Source organism: Carcharhinus amblyrhynchos, unplaced genomic scaffold (genome assembly GCF_965287045.1).
Source record: "Carcharhinus amblyrhynchos unplaced genomic scaffold, sCarAmb.v2.hapA scaffold_56, whole genome shotgun sequence".
NCBI classification, from domain to species: domain Eukaryota; kingdom Metazoa; phylum Chordata; class Chondrichthyes; order Carcharhiniformes; family Carcharhinidae; genus Carcharhinus; species Carcharhinus amblyrhynchos.
This window is the reverse complement of record NW_027649797.1, coordinates 1,116,297-1,143,436: the sequence shown is the minus strand read 5'-3', so window position 1 is coordinate 1,143,436 and position 27,140 is coordinate 1,116,297. Positions and strand designations below refer to the sequence as shown.

General features: G+C 40.7%; 1 protein-coding gene across 2 annotated transcripts in view; it reads left to right on the top strand.

Annotated features, from left to right (window-relative positions):
- prkcz (protein kinase C, zeta) overlaps positions 1-27,140 on the top strand; it is a 480,227-nt gene that overhangs the window by 45,862 nt on the left and 407,225 nt on the right. For both annotated transcript variants that reach the window (XM_080182477.1, XM_080182476.1), the window contains exon 2: positions 20,287-20,408. In XM_080182477.1, coding sequence (XP_080038603.1) covers positions 20,287-20,408 — 122 coding nt within the window. The remainder of the gene's footprint in view (positions 1-20,286; positions 20,409-27,140) is intronic.

Sequence of the window (27,140 nt, the reverse complement as noted above, 5' to 3'; positions counted from 1 at the left end):
TGTGCAGGAGGCCCAAGACTCATCGGCTCTTGCAGATGCCATCCATAAAACTGAAGATGAAGGTTAATTTTATTTTAATTACGTGAATTTTGATTTTTTTTGTGGCACACTTTGTGGGGGGCGGTAGTTTTTACAGCAGGACTCTGATTGGAAACCATATGTATAGAAATCTGAGGAGGATAGTGATATAATTAAATAGATTAACAAGGAGTTTAAGTTTACTTATTAGTGTCACAAGTAGGCTTACATTAACACTGCAATGAATTTAGTGTGAAAATCCCTTAATTGCCACACTTCTGCGACTGTTTGGAAACATAGAGAATTTAGCATGACCAATGCACCTAACCATTATATCTTTCAGACTGCAGGAGGAAACCAGAGCACCCATAGGAAACCCATGCAGACGCGGAGAACATGCAAACTCCGTACTGACAGTAACCCAAGCTGGGAATTGAACATGTGTCCCTGGTGCTGTGAGGGTAGCAGTGCTAATTGCAGTGCACCATGCTGAGAGAGGAGGTTCTGAGTGGTCAGTCAAGCTTAAAAGTAGATCTGGGTCTAATGAAATATATACCAGGCTGTTGTGAGGCAAGGGAGCAAAATAGCAGGAGCGCTGGAAATAATTTTCAATTGCTCGCTGGCCATAGAGGAGGTACTGTAGGAGAGTCGATGTGGGTACCATTATCCAGGAAGGGATAAACCAGGGAACTACAGGCCATTCAGTCTAACCTCAGTGGTGGGAAAACTACTGGAAGTTTTGATAACCATAATTAATCTGCATTTGGAGAGACAGGGATTAATCAAGAACAATCAGCGTAGTTTTGTTAAGGGGAGGTCATGGTCTGACCACCTTGATTCAGTTTTTCATGATGACCAGGCTTGTTGATGAAGGCAATGCCTTTGACATAATCTACTTGGACTTCTTAGACAAGGCTTTTGCTGAGGTTCCACATAGGAGACTAGCAGTGAAAGTAAGAGCCCATGGGATCCAAGGAAATTTGACAAATTGGATCTAGAGTTGGCTGAGTGGCAGGAAGCAGTGGGTTATGGTTGAGGGGTGTTTGTGGCTTATATAAATAATTTAGACTTGAATATAGGAGGGTTAATCAGTGAGTTTTGTTTTCCCGTACATCCTCAATCAGCATGCTGTATTTTACACCCTCACTAACACACCACGTAGTGCAATAAGGACTTCTTACCATCAACACAAATTCCAGCTGCTTCTCCCCTTTTCTGGGGTAGCTGTCAGTAACAACCTCTGTCGAGAACTGGTTTGTGTCCAAAGGTATTTGCAACCACTTCACTCTGTATTGTTGGCTCACCAAACTCTTCTGAAAGAAAGAGGCACATTTCGACATGTCAGTATGTTGTGGAAGGACTGGGGTAGGAATGGGCTGGAAAGGATTGCTGTTATTTGAGATTCTAAACAGTTAAAAGTTTAAGAGTCAGGCTTTCTGAATCCCACTCACTGGTGGCACAAGAATGATTTCATTCCTGACTGTCTAAAGGTTGCTGGTTATTTAAATGACAAGGCACACTAATGAAGGCTGGTTGCTTAGCAGTGCTGGAGTTAAGAGAGACAATAGCTCACAACTTGAGCAAACAAAACACTCTGTACCCTCCAGCACTCTTGAACAGCCCAGATACCCTGTACGGACACCCATCTTTCAAAATCTCTTCACCTTCTGTAATAAGTTGTGTGTAACAAAGTTCCATTGTTAAATGGATAGGTCCTTACAGGATACCATTGCTGATGGTACAAGCATGGGAAGAGAAACCATTGCAGTTGATTCCCGAGAGCATGACCACTAGAGCTATTTGAAATGGAAGTAGATGTAATTTATTTGATTCTCGGAGATGCACGTTTATTATACAAATTAGCTGTGTCTGTGTTAACAAGTGATTCGAAGGTCATTTTGGATATATTTTGCTGGAACCCAGTTTAATGTTGATGAGATAACTGCTTATTTGAAGGAAATGAAGCTAAAAATGAGAGTTGAGTGCAGAAAATGTTGGTGGTCCTGAAATATGTACTGCTTCAGAAATAACTTAGTGCATTTTAGTTTCCTCTGGTAGAAAGCAATGTTGCAGCCTTGTTGCTTAGCAGCACTTCATTGCTAAGTAACCTGGAATGCATTTCTTGGGATTGGCATTTTTCACTCATAATGCTCCAGTTCAATTGAAAAGAATGAAGTGGAACTGGAAAGTTGTGCCCAGAATATTAAAATTATTGTTTTGTGCTGCCACTTAAGCTTTAATTGGGATACAAGCAAAAATTATCAAGATATATTATCGTGTACAATTTTGATGGAAAGAGGTTCTTAAAACATTAGGTCTTATTTATATGTTGTATGATGTGAAATTGGTTATAGGGGTTGGTAGTGGAACTTATTAATTGCTTCCCAATTGTGTTTTTGAAGGTGGAAATTTAATTAATGCTTTATTAAATATCCCCATTGAATAAAATGTGAAAACAGGAAATGTGTTTTTTGTTGTTACGAGTGGGATGCGAGGAGTGTGTAGATTAACTAGCCCCACTTTTTCACAGGTTGAAGCATTAGTTTAAAAGTTTGATTCATTCATCACATTGGCCAATTGTTTACCTTTGCTACTGTTGCCCAGAATAAATGAGACTTTAATCAGGCTTCTTTCAATAAATAAAGTCATTAGCTTATTATAAAACCACACTTGTCAAATAAAGGCAAAGCTTATTAATCTACAGTATGAAAGTATGCCAATTACTATTTCAAGATACAATAAGACACCCCCTCCCAAAAAAAACTTCTGCCAGAGGTTAATAAGTCAAGGGAAAAGGAAAGGTGGTGGAGCCGTTGAAATGGGCATCTGGGTTATGCAGTTTACCTTTCAACACTGATCTGCAAAACGTACTGCTTTTCAGGCAGGCTGATTTTGCAAGTACTCAATCCCACCATGTAGATGAACTTGGGAACAATTTGTATTCACTTCTCCTTGTGGCCTGTCTTTGGACTCCAACAAGGCTGCAGTCTTGTATTCACAAACTCAACCTCTTCCGCAAAGCACAGCCAAAACCAACTTTTAAACAGTTTTTTCCAGGCATGTTTTTTTTTACAGCCATAATCAACCTTTTGTAGCTAGTCCACCAGAATCAAGACGGTTTCAGTTTCTTGAAAATAACTTAATTACGTTTTCTTGTAAAATTATTTTTCCCAGGACTGGCAATCACTGTCCTGTATTAACCCTTTAAGGGACAACATCAGTCAAAAAACATTACTCTAGTGTGTTTTTTTAGTCCTTGAAGATGAATCATTTTCTGTGATTAATTGCTCATGACATATTGAGATTTATTTGCAGAATTGTGAATATTTACAACATCAAGTGATCGAATAGTAGAAGTCAACTTTGTAGAAATGTATATCAGAAAATTTTAAGCTCATGTTTGTGGTGAGAATTATTTCTTTTTTTTTGTATTTCATTTAATTTTAATTTTGGGCAGGTTTTGATGGGGCATCATTAATTTTTGTGAACCTAATCAATTTCTGGGGAGCTGATGATGAGACAAATGTTGTATTTGGGTCAAGCTTGGTTAGGGGGAATACAGGAAAATGGAACATGAGGGAGAGGGAACAGGACGGAGGAGATAAAACTCTTAGATCTGCATTTCGTCAATGGAAATTTGAGGAGAGAGGTATGCCCATGACTAATTTTTCAGCTTGTGGAGGAAGTTATTAGATTACTTCGATTATCTTCTTTGGGGAGGGGTGGAGTAATAAAGTCTCCTAAAGGAGTTTAATTCTTGAGCATTTATTTCTTTTACATGAAGGGGTGGAAGTTACATTGTCCAAGATTGAGTCATGATTATGATAATTCCCTTAGATAGCAGAAACTTGTGTATATCAAGAATACTGGTGCAAATTATATAATTGCAGACTCAGTGCTTCCGATAAAGATTGGCAAGATGAAGCTTCAATATGGTGGTGTTTTCAGTAATTTCAGTTGAACATCACTGTGCATAATGGTGCATGTGAGAGACTTAGCGGACTGAATGACCTCTTCTGTGCTAATCCGATGACAAGAAAAGCAGTCCTGTCCCAGAGTTCTCTGCCAAGCCAACTTGTCCAGCATCAAAGTGCTGATCATTCAAAACCAGCTTTTCTAGGTGGAAGCTGTCGTTCGTATGCCTGACACCAGAATCCTGAACCAATTCCTCTACTTGAACTTGGTTAAGGCAACAGACTTCAATGACTAAGGTCGTCATTAGGAATGCATCCCTGAAGAGGTCAAACATATCCATTGACTCATGGGATATCCTGGTTTGTCACTGATCAAAATGGTGAAGTTTCATGTGGAAATCATTGAAAAACTTTGTAGGGAATGTGCAAAGGCACATTCCAGAGCGTTGCTCAATACGTTGGTCTCTGTGAAGCTGTTAACACGGCAAAATTTATGACCACATTGTTTATATTGCGAACTCTCAAAACATTGAAGTAAGTATAATTAAACATATTTGTTTATGAAGATTCTAAATGCAGCTGCCTGCAGTCATGTGTTTCTCTGTCAGTTGCGTGCTATAGCCACTAAAGTATGTTTATAATTCTGCTTTGCGGTGAGGACTTTTATTCGATTCATAAATGGAGGCTTAAAGGGTTAAATCACGAGGGCAGGTTGCAGAAGTGGGTTTGTATTCTCTTGAGTTTAAAAGGTCGAAGTATGATCTATGAGAATACATTTTTTCAGACCAAAAAAACCCTTTATTTAGATTTCTCACAACTGTAAAGTTTTGGAGAAACAAAGTTGGAATTTTGGGAGTGATTTCCCCAGGTCACCTTGATTGCCCTATTCATTGTTGCTGGTGTGAGCACAATCCAAAAACTGTTTTGCCTAGAGGGCACCACTGCCACTTAGCACCGAGTAAAAGCATAGCAAACGGTGAACAGCCAGTGTTAGATCAGTTACATTTACAACTCCTGGACTGGGGCCAATTAACTCTATTATAATTTCCTTCTAGCTGTTGTGATTTTAGACAATGCTTGTGCCTTATTCAATGACTAAGGAAAAACACAACATGAAAAATTTAATTTCACAGCTCAGCAGGTACTGAATATGCCCATTAGCTTGGTTGCTATTATTTTCCAAGTTATTAATAAGGTAAATTCTGTAATCCCATGCTCCAAACTCAAAGAAATGAAATAAAGTTAGAATACCGTAGCCTGTTTTGTCAACCTGTGCTCTCAATGAATACAATTTCTCACTCGGATCACAGAATTTCCCCTAACATGGCAGTCTTGTCAGTAAAGTCAAAGCCAATGGAATAAAAGGGGTAATGATGACATTGATCCAAAGTTAATGCAACGATAGGAAACAGTACTGATGAACTATTGAACGGCTGTTTTGTTTTGGACTGGAGGAAGGTAGACAGTGCTATTCCACAGGAGTGGATACTACTATTCTTGATCTATGTTAATGATTAAGGCTTTGAAAATTTGCAGATGATACCAAACTTGGATGTATTATTGACTGTAATGAAGAGTGTGATAAACTTCAAAAGGATGTAGGCTGGTGCAAGAGACTTGCGCATGGCAGATGAAAGTTAATGCAGTGAAGTGTGAAGTAAGACATGAAGAAAACTAGGAAAACAAATATAAAATCAAGGCTATCATTCTAATGGGCTGTAGGAGCAAGAGGGAATATGTGTGCAGAAATTGTAAGTGGCAGGGCAGATTGAGAAAGTGGTTAATAAGGCATATGGGATTGTGGGCATAGAGTACATAAGCAAGGAAACTATGATGAATGATTATAAAACACTGGTTTCAATTGGAATATTGTACTTGATTAGGGGCGCCACACTTCAGGAAGTATATGAAAGCATTAGATAGAGAACAAAGGTTTTGAAAACAGCTCAAAGTTAAGGGACTTAAATTACTTGGTAGATTGGAAAAGCTGGGGCTATTGTCCTTTTAAGAAGAGAAGATTTGGTAGAGATGCACAACGTCATGAAGGGTGTGAAGAGATGGGACGAACCTTGCCAAGTTGCAGAGTGGTTGAGAGCCAGACCACACCGATTTAAGGTGAATGGCAAAAGAACCAAAAGCGATACAATTAACAGCATTGGGCATTTATGCATCGAGCTTTTAGACTTGGGACACACTGCCAGAAAGCTTAGTGGAGGCAGATTAAATTGTGGTGTTCTAAAGGGAATTTACAGTGCTATGGAGGAAAGGCTGTGTAGCAGTAGCAGAGAGTTGACACGTGAAGTGCTGTAGCCATTATGACTTTGAACAAAATCCTACTGAGCCATTGCAGTTTTTGCATTTATAAAAGGCTGTTCAATTCAGTTATGTAGCTAGCACAATATAAAAGTGAAAAAAAGTTGAGTGACTACTTTTCTGAAATATCTGACTGAATTTGGTGGCGATTGCTGAGACATGCTTACAAGAAGACTGGGTCTGGGAATTGAATATTCGAAGGTACTTAGCATTTTGAAGGAATAGCAGACTGAAAGGAAAAAGAGGTAGTATAGTTTTGCTGGTGAAGAAAGGATCAGTATTGTAATAAGAATTGACACAAGCAGGAGAGATCAAGATTGGAATCAGTCTGGGTAGAAATAAACAATAGCAAATGGAAGTAGTACTGGTAGGAATAATCTAGAGGTCCCCAACCAGCAGTGGGGCACAGTATAAGCTAGGAAATACTGAGGGCTCGCAAGAAAGGTATGGGCATGAATCATGGAAGAATCAAATTGGCAGAGATTGGCCTGGAAGTGGTAACGGAGATAGTGGATCCATTGGTTATAATATTTCAAAATTCCCTGGACATGGGAAAGGTTCCAGTGGATTGGAAAAATGCTCATGTAACACTCTTTTATTCAAAAAGGAGGAAGGCAAAATATGGGAAATTTTAGACTAGTTTGACATCTGTTGCTGAGAAAGTGTTAAAAATCAATCATCAAGGAGGCAGTATCAGGACATTTGGAAAGTCAAAACGCTATCCATTAGAGTCAGCGTGGTTTTACGAAGAACAAATCGTGATTGATTAATTTGCTAGAGTTCTTTGAAGATGTAAAAGCAAAGTGGATCACGTATATCTGGACTTCCAGGAGGCGTTTGATAAGGTGCCGTACGAGAGGTTAATTCACAAGGTTAGATCACGTGGGATTAGGGGTAATTCATTAGCTCAGATCGGTGACTGGCTGATGGACAGAAGACAGAGAGGTGGGAGAAATGAGTTTTTTTTCTGGATGGCAAAAAGTAACTCGTGGGGTGCCGCAGAGTTTGGTCCTTGGATTCCAGCTATTTGCAATCTATATTAACAACTTGGATGCAGGGCTAGAAGGCTGTATAGCCACATTTGCAGATGACACAAGAATAGGTGGGACAGTAAGTTGCAGTGAGGAAATAAGAACTTTACAGATGGACATAGGTTAGGAGAGTGGGTGAAATATGGCAGATGGAGTTTAATGTGGAAAAATGTGAGGTCTTTCATTTTGGTTGGGAAAAATGGGAAGGCGGCTTATTATCTGAATGTCCGGTGCAGAAGGAGCTGGGTGTCCTCGTTCATGAGTCACAGAAAACTATCATGCAGATAATAAAGAAAGTGAATGGAATATTGGCATTTATAGCTAAAGGAGTAGGATATAAAGGCAATAAAGTATTGTTGCAACTATACTAGGCATTGGTGAGACCACACCTAGAGTATTGTGCACTGTTTTAATCCCTTTATTTGAGGACAGATGTAGTGGCATTGGAGGCAGTCCAGACGAGGTTCAAAACATCGATTCCAGAGATATGGGGTTTGTAGTATGAAGAGAGATTGAATAGTTTACGCTTATACTCTGGAATTTAGAAGAATGAGGGAAGATCAAATTAAGGTATACAAGATGATAAAGTGGACGTGGAGTGGATGCTTTCCCTTGTGGGGCATTCTAGGACGAGAGGTCATAGCCTTAGGATAAAGGGTAGCAAAGTTAAAACAGAGTTGAGGAGAAACTGTTTCTCCCAAAGGGTTGTGAATCTGTGGAATTCACTCGCCCAAAGTGTGGTGGACGCTGGAACAGTGAATAAATTTAAGCAGGAGTTAGATCTTTAATTGGTAATGCGTTGAAGAGTTATGGGGATGACGAGCATATCAGTCATGATCGAGTGGCAGAACAGACTTGATTGGCCGAATGGCCTAATTCTGTTGCTATATCTTATGAACTTGAGTTAAAAGCTAAATTTCAATTGCTTCCTCGCCTCAAAGTGAACTTCTCTTGAGTTGATAGAATATGAGAGATTAAATGTAAGCAGAAATCATAAGAACATAAGAACATAAGAAATAGGAGCAGGAGTAGGCCATCTAGCCCTTCAAGCCTGCCCCGCCATTCAATAAGATCATGGCTGATCTGTCGTGGCTCAGTTCCACTTTCCCGCCTTCTCCCCATAACCCTTAATCCCCTTGCCTATCAAAAACCTATCTACCCGTGTCTTAAATATATTTAGCGAGGCAGCCTCCACCACTTCAACGGGCAGAGAATTCCAGAGATTCACCACCCTTTGAGTGAAGAAATTTCTCCTCAACTCCATTCTACACTGCCCCCCCCCCCCCAATCTTAAGGCTGTGCCGTCTAGTCCTACTGTCCTTTCTGGGTGGGAAGAGCCTCTCCAACTCTATCCTATCCATCCCATTCATCATCTTATATGTCTCAATGAGATCTCCCCTCATTCTTCTAAACTCTAACGAGTACAATCCTAGTTTATTCAGCCTCTCCTCAGTTCACCCCCTCAACTCCGGTATCAGCCTAGTAATGCTCAGGTCAACGGTCACTTTCTTCCCTTCATCCCTAACACAGCTGATGTAAAATTCATTGATAAAAACATCAGGATTCTATTGTATTGAATTAAAAAAAGGCCAAGTACACTTAGGTTTTCAAGGATTTGTTTATTCTTACATGAAGCAACAGATTCAGGCTTTATAGGGGCATTTTGCAACAAAGAGATTGATGAAATTATCTGGACAGCAATAAACTAATGGAGAAATGTCAGTTGATGGGTTATTTCCAGAGCTGCACTTAGCACAAGCTCCCACACGCCACTCAAACCAGCTGCCAGGAGGGGATGTGGGCAAGCAGTGACTTTTCTCAAAACCAGACAAGTACACCATCTGCATCAAAAAGATTCAATCATTTGGTAATATTCCCTTGTTTCATCCCAGCTCTTCCGATTAACTTTTTTTATATTCATTTAGGGGATGTGAGCATTGTTGGCTAGGCCAGCATTTCTTGTCCATCCTCAATTGTCCTTGAGAAAGTTGTAAACTGCTTTCTTGAACTGCTCCACCATGTGGTGTAGCTATATCCAACATGCTGTTAAGAAAGGAATTCCACGATAATGGTGTGAAACGTCGCTGATATACTTCCAAGTCGGGGTCATGAGTGACTGAGGGGGAGCTGCCAGATGGTGGTGTTTCCATGCGTCTGCTGCCCTGGTCCTTCTAGATGGTAGGTTTAAGGGTTTGGAATGGGCTGTCTCAGGGGCCTTGGTGAGTTCCTGCAGATCGGATACACCACTGCCACTGTTGGTGCTGGAGGAAATGATTGGCATTCCTTCCAGAAACAATCAAGTGAGGTGTTTTATCCTGGATGATGCTGCACTTCTTGAGTTTTGTTGGGGCTGTTTGCGTCCAGGCAAGTGGAGAGTATTCCACCACACTCCTGACTTAAGAAAACTTATTCATTAGTGTCACAAGTAGGCTTACATTAACACTGCAGACCAATGTGCCACCCGTGACGCGTACCTTGTAAGTGGTGGACAGGCTTTGGGAAGTCAGAAGGTAAGTTACTCACCACAGGATTTCCAGCCTCTGAACTGTTCTCGTGGCTGCAGCATTAATTTGGCTAGCCTAGTTTCTGGTCAATGGCAACCGCAGGATATTGACAACCCTTAATATGTGCCTTGTGGAATGAATCGCCAAATGAAACTACTCTATCATGTACTCTTCCTGAGGAAGCCAGGAAGCATGCTCAATAGTACCACAAAAGTATGGACCTGAAAATGAAATTAAAAGTAGCATTGATCAAACCATATTAGTAATTTCAGGTTTTTTTCACAAAACCTTTGTATGTTCTGGTCTATGAAAATGATTTGTCAAAGTAGGATAAAACAATAGGCTCTTTATACTTTGTACATTAATTGTACATTCGGGCCTAGGGTAATATGAAGAGTCTCTCATACCAGAATTAAAAAGATTTCTCGTACTTCCTTAAACCATTGCCCTTCTCAACAGCCCCAACCATCCCCAGTATTCTTATTCCAATGCACCAGCCACCATCCCTCAGCTATGAAAGGTTGTGGGGGACTTCTAAGCAGCCTCCATCACTCCAATTAGTCCCAGGATATGTAGCTGAAGCCTGCAGAAATCACTTCATCATTTCCCCTCCTCCATAGAGAGCTCCGTGCAAATAGCAGCTGAGACAGAAAATTTATTACATCGGCATCCACTGTCACACATTGGAGCACCGAAAACGTTCACTGTTGCAAATGCACATTTCTGACATCCAAACTATTTTTCCCATGGTTTAGCACAAGGTTAACAAAAAAATAGGGAATTAGTTTTTATCAGCAAGTGGGAACCCACTCATAGTCATTTATTAAATCATCATTCATGAAATGAATTTCTCAAAGAAAATTAACATGAATACTTGGTTTTCCTAGTTTGTGGAGAACAGTATTTTTTATTGAAGTACTTCGGAAACTTCAACTCCCTTATTTGTCACATCCAAATTATTAGCCAGCATTAACCTGCTGAAGTGCTGAAAATAATCTTCAAGGGAAAAACAGGAAATGTTTACTTTAGTTAATAAATGGGTTATGTTGGCTAGACAAGAGTGGCCATCTGACTTTTGTACTTATTCATTTATGGGGTATGGAAGTCACTGGCTAGGCCAGCATTTATTTTCCATCTCTGATTGCCTTTGATGAGTGCCTTCTTGAACTGTTGCAGTTCATGTGATGTACTTAATTCATAGTGCTGTTGGGAAGGAATTCCAGGATTTTGTCCTAGGGGCAGTGCTGTGATTTTCAAATCAGGATGGCGAATGGTTTGAAGGGGAACTTCCAGGTGGTGGTATTCGCATGTGTCTGTTGACTTTGTCCTTCTAGGTGATAGTGGTTGTGGGTTTGGAAGGTGTTGCTTAAGGTGAGTTCCTGCAGTGCATCTTGTGGATGGTGCACCATAGCTACCACTATTTGTTAGTGGTGGAGGGAGTGAATGTTTGGAAGGGGTGGCAATTGGAAGGGGCTTCTTTGTCCTGAATAGAATTGAACTTCTTATGTTGTTGGAGCTGTACGCATTCAGGCAAGTGGAGAGTAATCCATCACACTCATGATTTGTGCCTTGGAGATAGTGGACAGGCTTTGGGGAGTCCGGTGAGTTACTCTCCACAGGAGCCACTGTGCAATGCTCAGTGAAATGCAGCAAGCTGGAACTTGCCTGAAACACCATAAATCTGATAGACTCGTATTATTATCATCACTGACAATGTACTATCCCAAGCTTAAATTGTGGTGTTGGCAGATGTGATAAATCGATCATCTGAATCATATGCACATTAATTTAAGCAAACCCAGCTAATGCTCAAATTATAATTATTACTAGTATAGCAAATCTATGTGTGTTCAGTGTTCAAAATAATACTACAGACTTGGCAAGTTGAAATCAACAATGTATATTCTGTGTATTTCCTTTTTTTTCTGAAAGTCATACCGGGCAGACTGGATGAGAGCCACACTTGACCATTGAAAAAGATTGTCTTGTGCATTCCATTGGCGGCAATTCATTTATTTTGCAACAGCATTGCTCACTAGAATTTAAATTCTATTCCTGCCTACATGTCCTGTCAATTTGAATGCAGTAATATTACATTCGGGACCAACTATTAAAGTCATACACTACTATTTATTAATTTATACTTAAATGACATCTAATATATTCAATTTAAAGTCTATAAAGTGCAACCATTATTTAAGTGTAAGTGTATATTGCTGTGCATTTCTCCCACTAGATGGAGCTTCCCCATACTGTTATTCTAACTGGAAAATTTCTAATGTACTTAAAGGAGAACTTTGCCTTTTCCTCCGTGAGAAATCCACTGACTTATATAATCTCAAGGCTATTGCCATGATATCTTTATAATTTCTTGAAAAGTAGCTTTTGCTTCTTAAAGTCCTTTGGCATTACAGAAGGTATTATTCGGTTGGAATGTATGTTTGAAGATGTTAAATGTATATAATACTGTTCTTGGAACATAAATCTCAAGTTTCCTCCATGGACAAGGATGTTGAGAGTGATTGAGGAATGGACCAGATATCACAGAGGGAATGTTCTTATTGAATGCTGGAAGGGGATGGTAGGAAGAATGTGTCTTGTGGTGACAGAAGTGATGGAGAATGATCTGTTGAAATATGGAGGTTGGTGGGACGGTAGGTTAGGAATTGGTTCTGGAAGGGAAGAGACAAGAGTATAGGTGTGGGAACTGGGTTGGATCCCACTGAGTGTCTTGACAACTATGCTGGGGAGAGAATCCTCAGTTAGGTGAAAAGGAAGACATATCAAGCATTTGTGGAAGGTTACATCATCTGAACATGCAGGGAAAAAGCCTGAGAGTGGGAGAATGGAATTGAGTCCTTGTGGGAAGCAGTGTGTAAGAAAGTGCAGCTGAGGTAACAGTTGGTGTCAAAGTTGACTAAATTTTCCAGGTTAGGATGAGAGCGGATAAAGTTATCAATGTTCTGTACAAAGAAGTGATTGAGAGGGCCCTAGGTAAAGCTGGGATGTTCCACGCAACCCACACGAAGGGAGTCAGAGCACCATCTTTGATTTGGAGGAGATGAGCAATTTTAAAGCAAAGTTGTTCAATGTGAGAGAAAGTTCAGCTAGGTGAAGGTATGCAGAAACTGCTTCAGTCTCTGCTCAAGAAAGAGAGCTCCAAATCCATCCTGGTGGAGGTATCCACGGTGAAATGGAGCCAGGAAATTTTGAAAATATTATTGATGGACGGCATCAGAAGAGTGAATCACTAATATAAGTGGGTGAGAGTGGACAAGGGGAGAAGTAGAATGAGAAGAAATCAGTTTGCCTCGTCAGGATAAGACTGAAATGATAGGTCTACCAGAGAAGTCCTGTATGCGGATTTTATGATGGAGGTCAAAGAAGACCGTTCACAGTTGGGAACTAAGGTCAGAAGCTGCAGAGAAATTTCTCAGTGCATTGAGACCTGTGACAATTTTGAGAACAATTGCTTGATTTTTGGTAGTTGTGTCATAGTCCAGAGAAAGGGAGGATCAGTTGGCGCACAGCCTCTCTCAGTTAGAGGCCTGCTCACCTTAGAACAATGAGAGCACCTTATAGTAGTTTTGATAAAGTTCAGGTTGGCCCAGAGAGAACTGGATGCAACAGGTTCAGAGGAGGCATCTGGCTTGGCCAAGGAAGTAGGCATGGAGGTGAAGGTGATTGAAGAAGAGGTCAATGTCATGCCAAAATTGCAATTCATTGAGGTGTGGACATAAGAGAATAAAACTGAGTCCTTTTGCTATAGACATAAAAATAGCTCATTATCAGGGAGGGGAAGGTTGGAGAGTGTTGTGAATACACAGCAAAAAATGAGATTAGAAGGAAGGATGAGATCAAAGTGAAGTGACAGTTTTTCTTTCCTGTTTTGCTCTGAAGCTGTCTTTCTTATCCAAGCTTTATACCATCTCCAATTCAAAAGAGCAGTCAAGCTTCATTGTCTCTATCACAGTTTATGATTAAATATTTGCACTGAAAGCAGTAAATTTACAGAGGTTAAAATGGATCTTCTATAAAATCACTATCAAAATACCAAATGACAATAATACAAGGTTCAGATATTCTCCTTGAATAAGATGACTAGTTTTAGTGACAAGCTCAATTGACAAAAGAAGTTGATGAATATTCAAGTGTTCTCAATCTAACAGTGATAAAGACTCTTTTGTATTGCAGTCAACAATTTCAATGAGCAATCTCAATTAGCAACCAACAAATTAAAAGAAATTTCTCAGATATACTAGAAACTGTTCTAGCTGATGCCTTCTAAATAAATTAGTACCTAATTCTGATTGTCATTTTAAAAAAAAACTACAACTGCATTTATGCTTTATTAACTTGAGAGCTCTACTTTAGTGAGTCAGTCCCTGGCATTTAGGCAATGAAATCTTTGTGTAGCAAGGCAGTTGACTCAAAGGAATATTTATGGATTTGTTGCTAGCTTGAAGGAATGCAGTTATCTCAAGTCAGACTCCTGGAATCTGAATTTAAAGTATTAGACAGGTAGTAAATTGAAAACCAGGGGAATGAAGAGAGCAGTTAAGTTGGAAAAATGCAACTGAAAAATGGAGGGAACTTTGTGGTGGAGAGTGAATTAATGGCGCAAATAGCCTTGCTTTTCAGAGGGGTTAGATTGCACCTTGAGTTTGTGTAGAATTAACAGCGAAAGGGGCTATTCAACCATAAATTTTGACAAATTATGGAAACATTGGTTTAAAGATTCAAGGGTTCCAAGAGAATCTAGGGAAGAAATGATGGAGGCTGAGAATATAACTTCCCAAAATTCAGTGGAAAGGAAAATTTTGACAACTTGAGGGTGGTGAATGCAACATCTTAGGGCAAAAATAAGAGACTGACCTCAGCTAGGATATCATGGGTCTTTGCATGTTGTGCTACTAATCTACTAGTACAAATATGGACTGTAATTACTAAATACTTGAAGAAATTTGTTACTCATAGCAGTCGGTACAAGAAATTGAGGGACAAGTCATATTGATCAATCTTGAGAAATGTCAAAAAGGAGATGATATAAGAAATGTAGTTTACATCAACTTTTGGAAAATTTTCACAAGGTATCAGAGAAAAATGCAACTTGCATTGATGTGGTACATTTAATAGAGAAAAAATAAATGTAAAGGAAAAACAGTTACATAGAACAAAAATAGGAAAGATAGCTTGGTTGAAGAGATGGGTTTCAAGGAAGAATGGGAGGTGGCAACCATTGCCACTGATCCCTGCCACAAACTCCATTGTCTGTCCGCTTCTGTCTGAAGCAGAACCAAACTTCATGATTTTGGTGTCTCCTATGATCCCAGGCTGATCTTCTGCACCATCTCTAAGGCCATCTAATTGTACTAAGTTCACAATACCCAATTCCTCTTTTGCTTCAGCTGATCTATTGAAGCTTTCATCCATGCTGTCTTTGTCTCTAAGCATAACTTTTTTAACATGCTTCTGCCTTCTCTGTCTTCCACTGTCCATAAACTTAAACTCATCATAAACCTTGCTGTCAGTAGCTCGTTGCAGATGTTTATCCATTACATCTGATATCACTGATTTAGATTGGCTTCTGGTTAAATAGCACATCAATTTTGAAATTCTCATCCTTGTTTTCATATCCCTCTGACCTTCAGTGCTATAACCTCCAAGATACCAATGCTCCTCCAATTCTGCCCTCAAAAGCATTCCTGATTTTAATCATTTCATAATTATCTGCTTATACCTTCAGTCGCCAAGGTCTTAATCTCTGGAATTATCATCCTAAACCTCCTGGCTTCTCTTTCCTCTTTTTTCCAGTCCTTTTAAAGCTGTCGTTTTGTCAGAGCTTTGGACATCTACCCTGATGTGCCTCCTTATAATGCTTGGTGTCAAAGTTTTTTGATTAAATGCTCCAGTAAAACACCTTGCAAGATTTGTACTGCTTTTAACGTAATGAGATGCAATTTGTTGCGTGGAAGAATTTAGGGAGAATTCTATAGCTGCCAATAATGGGTTATAAATCAATATTGTAGTAACAGAGAATTTGGGGCAGGAAGGTCTAAGGTTGCACTGGTTGCAGAACTGAGAAGGGTCTGCACTACCAACAGATTTGAGAACTAGAATTTTAAATTTGGCTTCCAGTCCTAAAATATCTTGATGTAGATTAGAGAGGATGGGCTGAATGGATAAATGGGATTTTGTTTTGGACAGGTGTCAAAATTTTGAATGACTTGAAATTTATGGTGAGCAGTACTAATCAAATCTGAAGTGAGGGTTTCAACAGCTGAGGTAGTTAGTGGTGGCTGTAGAGTTGAAGGTAGGTGATATTTTTAATGTGGTTAAAAACAATTCATCACTCAACAAGACAGAGGTTGTGAAGGGTTGGTGCCAGTGTTAGTGGTGTAGACTAAAAATGATGGGCTTGATTCTTCTAATTTTAACTGGAGAAACTTAAGCTTTAGCCAAGACAGAATATTAGAAAAATTTTATTATCATGGAGATAATGGTGTAGTTGAGAATTAAAAGACAATTCCGTAGCAAATTCACCTTGAATTTGGAACGCACTTCCTGCTTCGATATATACGTTGGGCCTGATGAGAGTGTAGTCAAACAGGCAATCTAAAATGGCGTTTTGTAAAGCACTCTGGGACAATTGGGCAAGAAACTAAACCGACAGGCTGCAGTTTAAAGACAGACAAACAGGCTGCAACCCTGATCAGTGAATACACAGGATATGGGCCATCTCCAGGATGGAACAGACTTTCTGGTCACACTGGGTTGTGTGCCAGACATAGGGGCACTGTGAATCCTTATTTAGGAGGAAGGTATATGACCTATGTGCCTACAACACCTACAGGCATGGCTGCTGGGGACACACCCAGAGATCGGTGTGGTAGCACCTGATTGGACTCTTATCGATCAGGGTGATCAAGTCCTGATTGATTGGTAATAACCAAACGGGGTATAAAGGGTGCTGCACAACCAGGAATCTCTCTCTCTCTCTGACCCCACAAACGAGCTACAACGATGGAGAACCACCACACCTGAGAAGGAAGGAAAAGAAGATCAGAGCCAGAGTGCCACATCAGACCAAAGGATCAGACTACGCAGACAGCTACCAAGACCAGCGCACAGATAAAGGCCAATATCTGTTTGGGTACTTGTTAGTCATGCAAAGTTAAGTCAAGGCCTTGTATTGTACTTGAGTTCTAGTATTTTCTGTAAGATAACTTATTGTTGGTCGGGTGGGTGATTATTGATTGTGTGGGTTTAAATAAATATTGTTTGCACTAGTAAGACGTCTACTCAGTTATTTGTCCACTGTGTAAGGGTTAAAACAGACTGATTTTACAACAAGAGCAAGCTTTATTCATTAGACTGATGCTTACCTGAATTAGGACTGCTTGTTTGCCAAAAGTAGACAATTACATTTTACTGCACTGACATCCCTCACCTTCAAGAAAACTGCTCATTTTTCTCCCTCCTTTCCCACCCCTCACCCCCACAGCTACTTTATCTGCAAAATAGATAGGATAGAAGTTTCATTCACTGGTTTTCCTCATATTGGTGAATTACACTTGTGTAACCCAGTTATTCCAAGACAGGCAATCTGTCCTCTTCATTGAGTGTTTGAATGTTATGCGTTGAGACCTTAAAAGGTAACTTAAATTTTAGTGAACTTTGTCAGTTATTCAGGTTTGTACTCTGGTAATCCATAAAGCCAATAGTGGTTTGATAGCTTAGTCTGTACATACAGCTATTGGCTATTTGTCACTGTTTCCCATGTTTTGTTTTGTTGCAGTGGACTATAATGTGGTTGGAAGAAAGTGGGATGACTAATGTTGTGCCCAGGCACTGTCACTATTCTTAATTTCTTCCATCTTTTGTGATGTTCCGTAGAAAGAAACATAAAAAGCTGTAGGCCATTTGACTCTTCAAGCTTCCCCTGTCAGTCAATAAAATTATGGTTGATTTGATTTAACTCCACTTTCCTGCCTGTCCCCATAATCCTTGATTACCTTGTCAATCAAAAATTGTGTTCAACTTGACTGTGAATATATTCAATGACCCAGCCACTCATTGGGGGAGACAATTCCAAACATACATCACCCTCTGCAAGAAGAAATTTGGTCTCATCTTCAACTTAAATGGGAGCACCATATTTTGAAATTGTGCTCCTTTGTTCTAGATTTCCCCCTCAAGGGGAAATATCCTCTCAGCATCTACTTTGCCAAGTCCCCTTGGAATCTTATGTTTCAATATGAGCACAACCTGCTCTACCTTTGTGTGTAGAAATTTCTTTGCTCAGAGGGTGGTGAATCTCTGGAATTCTCTTCAGATCCTCCTCATAGCTTGCTTTCCCCTTCATCTTTGTATCATCAGCAAATTTGGTTACAATTGGTCTCTTCATCCAAGTCATGGATCCTAAATAGTTGAGGCCCCAGCACCCGTCCCTGCGACACTCTTAGCTGTTACAGTTTACCAACCTAAAAATGATGCATTTATTCCTAATGTTTGTTTCTTGTTAGTTAACCAGTCCTCTATCCATGCTAATAAAGCAACCTCAACGCTATGAGCTCTTACTATGTGCAGTAACCTTTTTGTTACATCTTATTGAATGTCTTTTTGGAAATCTAAACACATCCACTGATTCCCCTTTATCCACCCTTGTAGTTACATTCTCAAGAACCTTTCACAAAAATCACATTGATTCTGCCTAGTTATTATTATGTATATGTGTAGCGGAAGTTCTCTCCCAGCTTGTCCATGTGACTAATTTTGGTACCTGAGTCAACGCGCTGAATATTGGCAACTGGTTTGATTTGGGTTGAATGGGGGGTATCTGCATGTACTTATTCAGTGGCTACCATAAATGCTGTCTCAATAGAGATCATTGGCTAGAAATGAGAAACCAAACCATATCTCTAATTTTCTGTATTATTGTACACTTGTGTTGAGGCAAATGATAGTCTCCTTGTACTTACTGCTGAAGCAATCTGCTAACCAAATATAGACATTGGGGTTCATATCCACAGATCTCTGAAGGTTGCCATTCAAGTGGCTAGAGCCGTGAAGAAGGCTTAGTGTGTTATCGTTTATTAACAGGGGGTTTGGGTTGAAGAATTGCGGGGTTATGCTGCAACTATACAGGACCTTGGTGAGACCACATTTGGAATATTGTGTGCAGTTCTAGTCACCCCACTAAGAAGGATGTGGAAGCATTGGAGAAAGTGCAGAGGAGATTTACCAGGATGCTGCCTAGTTTGGAGGGTAGGTCTTATGAGGAAAAGCTGGGGCTTTTCTCTTTAGAGCGGAGGAGAATGAGAGGTGACTTAATAGATGTTTATAAGATGGTGAGAGGGATGGATAGACTGGACGTTCAGAGACTATTTCCTCAGGGTGGATGTAGCTGTTACTAGGGGGCATAACTATAAAGGTTCATGGTGGGAGATAAAGGAGGGATGTCCGAGGTAGATTCTTCACTGAGTGGTTGGGGTGTGGAATGCACTGCCTGCTATGATAGTGGAGTCGGACACTTTAGGAACTTTCAAGTGGTTATTGGATAGGCACGTGGAACACACCAGAATGATAGGGAGTGGGTTGATCTTGGGTTTGGACAAAGCTCAGCACAACATCGAGGGCTGAAGGGCTTGTAGTGTGCTGTACTATTCTACGTTCTATGCAGACAGACTGGACCTGACCCAGCCTGTTTGACTTCTTTCACACCAAAAGATGTTTTTATTAATTTTGTCTTTTTCTTACATGTTGTATTTTCCTCAAGGTTGAAGCTTTTGCACACTTAAAGCAGTAAATTAAAGATGTCCTCTAACTCTCATTCAGGATTGTGTAATTCTAAAAACACTGTAATTGGGATGTTCACTCCAATTATTATTTCATGGCATAGAATTCCTACAGTGCAGAATGAGGCCATTCAGCCCATCGTGTCTACACTGACAAGACCACTCAGGCCCTATCCCGATAACACCATGTATTTACCCTGCTAGCCACCCTGACACTAAGGGGAAATTTACCATGGCTAATCCACACATCTTTGGAGTGTGGGAGGAAATTGGCACACCTGTGGAAAACCCATGCAGACATGGAGAATGTGTAGTTAGTAAAATGTACACAATGTTGTTTCTGTAGCTTAATATCCCTAAGTAGTTTGTTGACAAATGTTCATAGATGGGAGAAATCCATTAACAGTAAGTTTTTAATGTGTTTCACTTCTTCATTGTACTTGAAGTATGTTTTCAGATGTAAAAATGGGGGCTTTCATTAGGAAAGTAATGTAGGAATTGTGAAACTGTTCATCTCTAGATTGCTATATCTTTTGTTCTCAGTAAGAAGTCTCATAACACCAGGTTAAAGTCCAACAGATTTATTTGGTAGCAAACGCCACTAGCTTTCAGGGCTTTTGCCTGGGACTCCCTGGGTAGGGAGTCCTAATCACAAACAGGGCATGTAAAGGCACAGACTCAGTTTACAGAATACTTTTGTTCTCAACAGGGACATACTCATCACAGACCTTGATCCTGCAATCACTTATGATGGAATGTGTTCTGAAGTGAGGGATATGTGTAGTTTACAACAGGATCAGCCTATTACACTGAAGTGGATTGATAATGAAGGTAAGAAAACTCATTTTTATAAAAGGTGTTAATCCTGTTTCATGCAATGTGAGCCAGCACGGAGTTAAAGAATTGACAAATGCAAGGGAAATGCAAAATTAAAATTGATGCAACAAGTGTTATGTTATGGCTGATGGTGAAATTCAGATTGTCCAAATCACTCAGGGAAACTTGAAACAGTTGCCAAAATGGTTTTGGCAATTTGTTGAATATGAGAAGAGGTTCTGAAATCAGAAAATTCTGCCCCAGTCTGCTTGGAATGATTTTATAGCAATGTATATGTTTATTAAGAAAATAAAGCAAAAAATAAGAAAATTACATTTAAACACAAGAATGACTTCACACAGTAAACAATGCTTCAAATAGTTCCAAAAGATTTCAACTTTAAATACCCTCAAAACCAACCTTCACTTTTCAGTTCAGCAACTATCCCTATAGATTTTAAAATCTATGGCTTTCTTGTAACTTTGACCAGACAGTGCCTTTTTTCTCTTGGGGTGACCTTTGAAGCTGATAGTAACTGATTCTTCGAGTCTGGCTTGTTCATACAGTGTTTTCTGGGAGTTCTGACCAGCTATCCTGCTGTCTGCTGGGAGATCGCAACAGTTTGCCCCTCATATATAGGCTTCAGTACTTCCTTAAATGCATTAATTCCTTTCGCTCTCGCTGTCGTTTCAATCAGTGTCTTCAGAAATGTAGCTCTTTACTTTAGTTCTTAGGTCTTTTTAAAAACAAGTACCTCATCTTATTTCCTTCCATCCTTTGAACGTCTGCTTCTGAAATCCTCATTTTGTTACCTCTACACTTAATTACTCCAGCGCTTGTAACTTTCAGTACACGTACCACTCCTCAGAGTGCAACTTAAAACTGACTATGGAATATAGTGGTCAGCTATAAAACTGTAGAGGCTGTTCAGATTGTCTGTGTTGGCTCTTTGCAAGAGCAACTCAGCTAGTCCCACTCCCCCACCTTTTTCCCCATGGTCTTTCAGACCTTTTCTATTGAGATGGATACTTTTGCTTTCCTTTGTTTTAGCTGACAGTCTTTGGTTCATTGTCTCTCTGCCACCCAGCACAGTGGTCACTACTGATATGACGGGTGCCTTCATCTGAGGTCATAATTGGATCCCAAGAGAGAGGCAAGTGGGTCGGAATGGGGCACACCACGCAGAGGTCACTGGAGATTGGAGTTTGGTAGTGATTGTGGGTTTGAAAGAGTGCATCAAGGAACCTTGGTGATTTCCTACAGTGCATATTGTAGGTGATACTCTCTGCGGCCACTGTTTCAGTGGTAGAGGGATTGAATGTTTGTGGAAGAAGGAGCAATCAAGCAGGCGGTTTTGCCCCACTTAATGTTGTGCTTCTTGAGTTTGTTGGAGTTGCACTCATCTAGCTAAGTGGAGAATATTCTGTTACACTCCTGGTTTGTGCCTTGTAGATGGTGGACAGGCTTTGGGGAGTCAGGCAGTGAGTTACTCGCCGCAGAATTCCGAGCATTTGATCTGCTCTGTGTGGTAGTCAGCAATAAGAGGAGGGTTTAAGTTAAGTTGGCAATAGAATGGGAACCAAGATACATCATTTGACAGAATAAATAAGATGTACAAAGACTTGGGAGAGCTAGAATAAGAATTATTAAGGTATGGATGGGTATCAGTACAGTGAGATCTAAATTAAGTATAACGTGCACACATAGGAAAACAGAGCATGACTCCTTTTGTGGGAGTGTGAGGTAGGAGAACAAAAATCAGAGCTCTCTGGATGGCAAAGAAGTTAGGGAATAAGATGAAGCAGAGAAAGGGTTCATGTAATGGATGTCAGGTTGATAGTCAAGCAGAATTTGCAAAGTGCAGAAATTAAAGTCAAGCAAGAGAAACAGAACAGATACGTGGGAGCATAACTTGAGTTTCCCCTCCAAGTTGCTCACCATCTGACTTGGAAATACGTTGCTGTTCCCTTACTGTCGCTGGGTCAAAATGCTGGAATTCCCTACTGAATAACACTGTACATTGACCTCAATGTACTTGTATACCACAGTGACTGCAGCATTTCAAGAAAGCAGCTCGCCACTACCTTGGGATGGGCAATAAATACTGGCCATAATCCTGTAAACGATTGAAGAAAAATCCCCATCCTTTAGGGAAATAAATTGAAACTGAACAGAGTTAAGGTAAATCTCATCTCTCCAGAACTGGTTCTATGGCCTGAGAAATCAAAAACCTCCTTCTTTTCCAACCCACTTTATCAGCTCTTTTTTTTTCCTATTTTTATACCCACCATTGCTTGACACCGGGAATAATATGGAGATTTCCAGCTCTTTGAGGTCCTGCCAGTTTTTTTCTCCTTAATCTGGCGTACATACAATTTCCTAAATTTCCACCCCCTTTATTGTGGAGCTCCACTGGAGGTGGACAGGAGCAGCGATGAGGGACTTGAGTGGGGCACTCACTGTGTTAAAATGGGTGGCACGGGCTTGTAGGGCCGAAGGGCCTGTTTCCTGTGCTGTGCTGTTCTTTGTTCTCAAAAATATGCCTACAGCACCTCATCCCTCTTTTTACATAAGTTATTGGTACTGATATGGATGTTCACTTCCATCCCACCTTCACAGTTGCAGAAACATTTTCCCTGACGACTACAGAATCTCATAACGCTATCACTTTGCCAAACTTCCTCCTGTCCCCACTGTACAACTGAATTAGCTGTGATATCATGTGCTTATCTCTGTTACATTCCTCAGAGGGATCACTACTTTCACCAGCATTCAGAGCTGAATGCTGTTTATAGAGCAAGATGTGCTTAGTAACTCCTGGCTCTCCTTGACTGCCTGGTGGTCACCCTATTTTCCCCCTCTGTCTGCACAGTCCTAGTTAGGAAATACAGGGTGACCACATCCAAAACGGTGCTAACCTTTTTCTCTGCCTTGCAAATATTTTGCATTGATGCCATCTGTTGATCAAGCCCTGAAACCCAAAGCTCAAACTCCTTGAGCTGAACAGATCTCCCGTCCAGGACACTGGTTTCCTGGAGTTCCCAAATCAACTGGAGTTACCATGCCTCTTTGTTGTTTTAAGATGTTAAGGCATGGTTTGCTCCACTGGCTGGAAGAATAGTGGGAACCTAGCATTGAACATTTTCAAGAGGCCTGATGAAATCTTTTGAGAGTTGGGAATTCTTGGACAGCATTTGGCCAACGTGTATATCGTGCCCTTTGCAGAGCAGAAATCAAGCCCAATGCCAGACTGAAATTCTGCACTGACAGCTGCTGGCATCTCTGTATTGGCAGTGCCACTAGTCACTGCTGATATGACACCTCAATCCTGATAGGCTTAGAACTGCACATCTATCAGATTTAACCCTCAGAAGAGGAAGGTGATACCTTTGGTATAGGTGTTGCTCTGGTTACCTGACACGGATAGTGGTAGACAGTTAGCAGTAGAAGTAGAAGCAATAACAGTCTGACTGTAGTAAAGTTTTTCTAGAGAGAGCAAGATGTCTCTCTCCATCTTGGTGGAAAGAACAATCCTCCTCTTATCTCACCTGTGTCCTTTTTGTTCCTATAAGAACTTTGTATCAAGCAAATGCAGAAACATGCCTATACAGATGTAGCATATTAGGACTGGAGCAAAATATTGAGTTTGTACCATTCGGGTGAAGAAAAGTTAAGTTGTGCTTTTAACTAATGTCCATATTTGTGGTGCATGAGTTTTTGCTGGATGATTTGACAAGAAAGGAAATCTGTTCACTTAGTAGCCTATGGCTATCCTAATAAACGTTTGAATGGGATGGCAGTAGGGACCAGTTACCTTGCAATGTATTTGAGTGCTTGGGAGTACTATGGAATCCAAGGATATGGCACAGGCGCTGGGAGAATGGATTTGCACGATTTGAGTCATGGTTATTGTCAGTTCAGATTCAGTGAGCCAAAGGACGACTTCTGAGTTCTACATGCCAATATTGGTGTAGATGGGATGCAAAGCCCCCTGTGGGAGGTGGGTCATAAGCAGGAGTCATGGTGTGGGGTGCAAGAATCTTTAATTGTTATTATTTGCAGTGCATTCTATCCCTAACTACAGTGTCTGCATTCACCCGTAACCTCTTGATGACCGTAGAACTTAATTTTACAGGGGCCTACTGCAATATCTAGATGGTCCCCAGGATACACATCAGAAGTGGAAATGGTCAGCTGTGTTCTGTGCCTATGACCTTTGATGCCTTTGGCAGATATTCCTGGAATCTTGGAGTCCCAGGCAGCTTTCAGGTGTTACAGACATAGCTGTGCTACCCAGTTCAACCTGCTGCCTGTGAGATGCATCTGTATCAGGAAGGGGGGAATTCGGGAGGGCATTGCTCATGCAGTAGAAGACAATGGGTATGTGCAAGGGAGAGACAAGTTGGCCAGGGCACTTTGGCACTTGAGAAAGGTCTAAATGGAGATGATGATCTAGTGGTATTATTGCTGTATGATTAATCCAGAAACTCAGAAACTCAGGGGAGTCAGGTTTGAATTCTGCCATGGCAGATGGTGGGATTTGAATTCAATTTTAAAAGATCTGGAACTAAGAATCCACTGATGACCATGAAACCATTGTCGATTGTCGCCATTAATAAGCGCCCCCTTGTTAATGGCGCACAGCTGCGGCCACTTTGGGTGAGTCACACACCTGGGGACTCCATATCGACATATTTTATGGGGAGGCTTTTTCAATGCACAAAGTAGTGAAGGACTGCAGTGTGGAGGAGCGTGCTGAAGAGACTGGCACAGATCACTCCATTGTCTGTTATAACACTTAGAACTTTTTGGGAGAATTCCATCCACAATATTTAACCTTTGACCCACTTCGTTACACGCACAGTAATCTAAAGGTAATATGTGCAAAATATCCAAACTTATGACTTGGACTTAAAGTATTGGGCAAACTCTTGAGCCTGTGTTTGCAATCCAGAATGCTGGGGAGCTCAAGGTAAAGACTCAGTTCTTGTTGGCCAGAACCCAACTTTGGGCTGCCCTTCTCCAGCAACGTCATCAGGTTCAAGCCCATTACAGGCGTGGACTTGCTTTGCATGCACTTCCAGATGACTAAACCCCCACCCCCACTACATAGTGCTGGATATTAATGATCCAATTCTTCTAGCAGTTGTAACTGTTTATGATGTCAGAAAGAGATATTTTTGGTGGTCTGTATAAAACCCAGCTTGCAGGTGCAGCAGGTGGTCAGGAAGGCAAATGGGATGCTGGCCTTCATAGCGAGGGGGATTGAATATAAAAGTAGGGAGGTCTTGCTGCAGCTGTATAGGGCATTGGTGAGGCCGCAGCTGGAGTAGTGTGCAGTTTTGGGCGCCGCACCTGCACAAAGATATTTTGGCCTTGGAGGGAGTGCAGAGGAGGTTTACTAGGCTGATACCGGAGTTGAGGGAGTTGAGCTATGAGGAGAGGCTGAATAAACTGGGCTTGTACTCATTAGAGTTTAGAAGAATGAGGGGAGATCTCATTGAGACGTATAAGATGATGAATGGGATGGATAGGATAGAGGTGGAGAGACTCTTCCCGCTCAAAAAAGACAGTAGGACTAGGGGGCACAGCCTCAAGATAAAAGGGGGGCGGTTTAGAACGGAGTTGAGGAGGAACTTCTTCACTCAAAGGGTGGTGAATCTCTGGAATTCTCTGCCCGTTGAAGTGGTGGAGGCTGCCTCGCTAAATATTTTTAAGACGCGGGTTGATGGGTTTTTGATAAGAGAGGGGATTAAGGGTTATGGGGAGAAAGCGGGAAAGTGGAACTGAGCAGCAACAGATCAGCCATGATCTTATTGAATGGCGGGGCAGGCTTGAAGGGCTAGATGGCCTACTCCTGCTCCTATTTCTTATGTTCTTATGTTTATATTGAATATTAGAAATAAAGTTTAGATTTAAAGGAGTTGAATCTTACACAAAAACAGTAGATTAATGTTAAAGAAATGTGTTTGCATGTATGAGGGTTCTGATTTAATTTCAAACTCTTGAGTTTATTGTGTTGAGAGAGTTTACAGTGTGCAAAGTGAGAAGAACTGGGCTGTTGCTTTGTGACAGCGGCCATCTTTAAATTGGAAAGATCTTTTGAATGTGATTTTAATGGGACTCGAGGCAGTCGCAGCTTAGCAGCGAGAGGGGAAACAATTGGAGCTTAGCAGCAAGAGGAAGCAGCTCTAGCACTTGGCCAGAAGCAGGACAATGAGGTAATGGAAATAAAGCAAGTCCCATTAACTAAAGAACAGATAGTTCTTGAATCCTGGGAATGAAAAGTTCCAGGAAGATTGAAATCAAAAGGAAAAAAAAACAAAATGGAATTTGAGCAAGGTACTGTTCATTGAAGTTAAAAGCAGAGCTGAAAAGCAGATCTGATGAAGTTGGCCAGTGAAAAGCCAGATATCTGCATGGCTGAGTACCTGAGAGATTGTGATACTTGAATGTACATGACAATTCAAGGCAGAGGAATAAAGAAGAGTTGAAACTCCTGGAAGTGGATCCTTTCTGAAAACAGCTGAGGAAAGCTTTGTTTGGAAGAAGACACTCGTGGAAGCCAGAGGCTTGATGGCTCACAGTATAATAATCTTTTGGAGGGATTTGAGGAGAAATCTACAGAAGTTTTGTTGGCATTTCCCACTTGGTTTCAGAGTGGGAAGCCAAGAGTGTCTGCAATTAGCCTGTAGGTTTACAGGGGCTGTGTATTTACAGAAAACACTATAGCACAAGAGCTATATT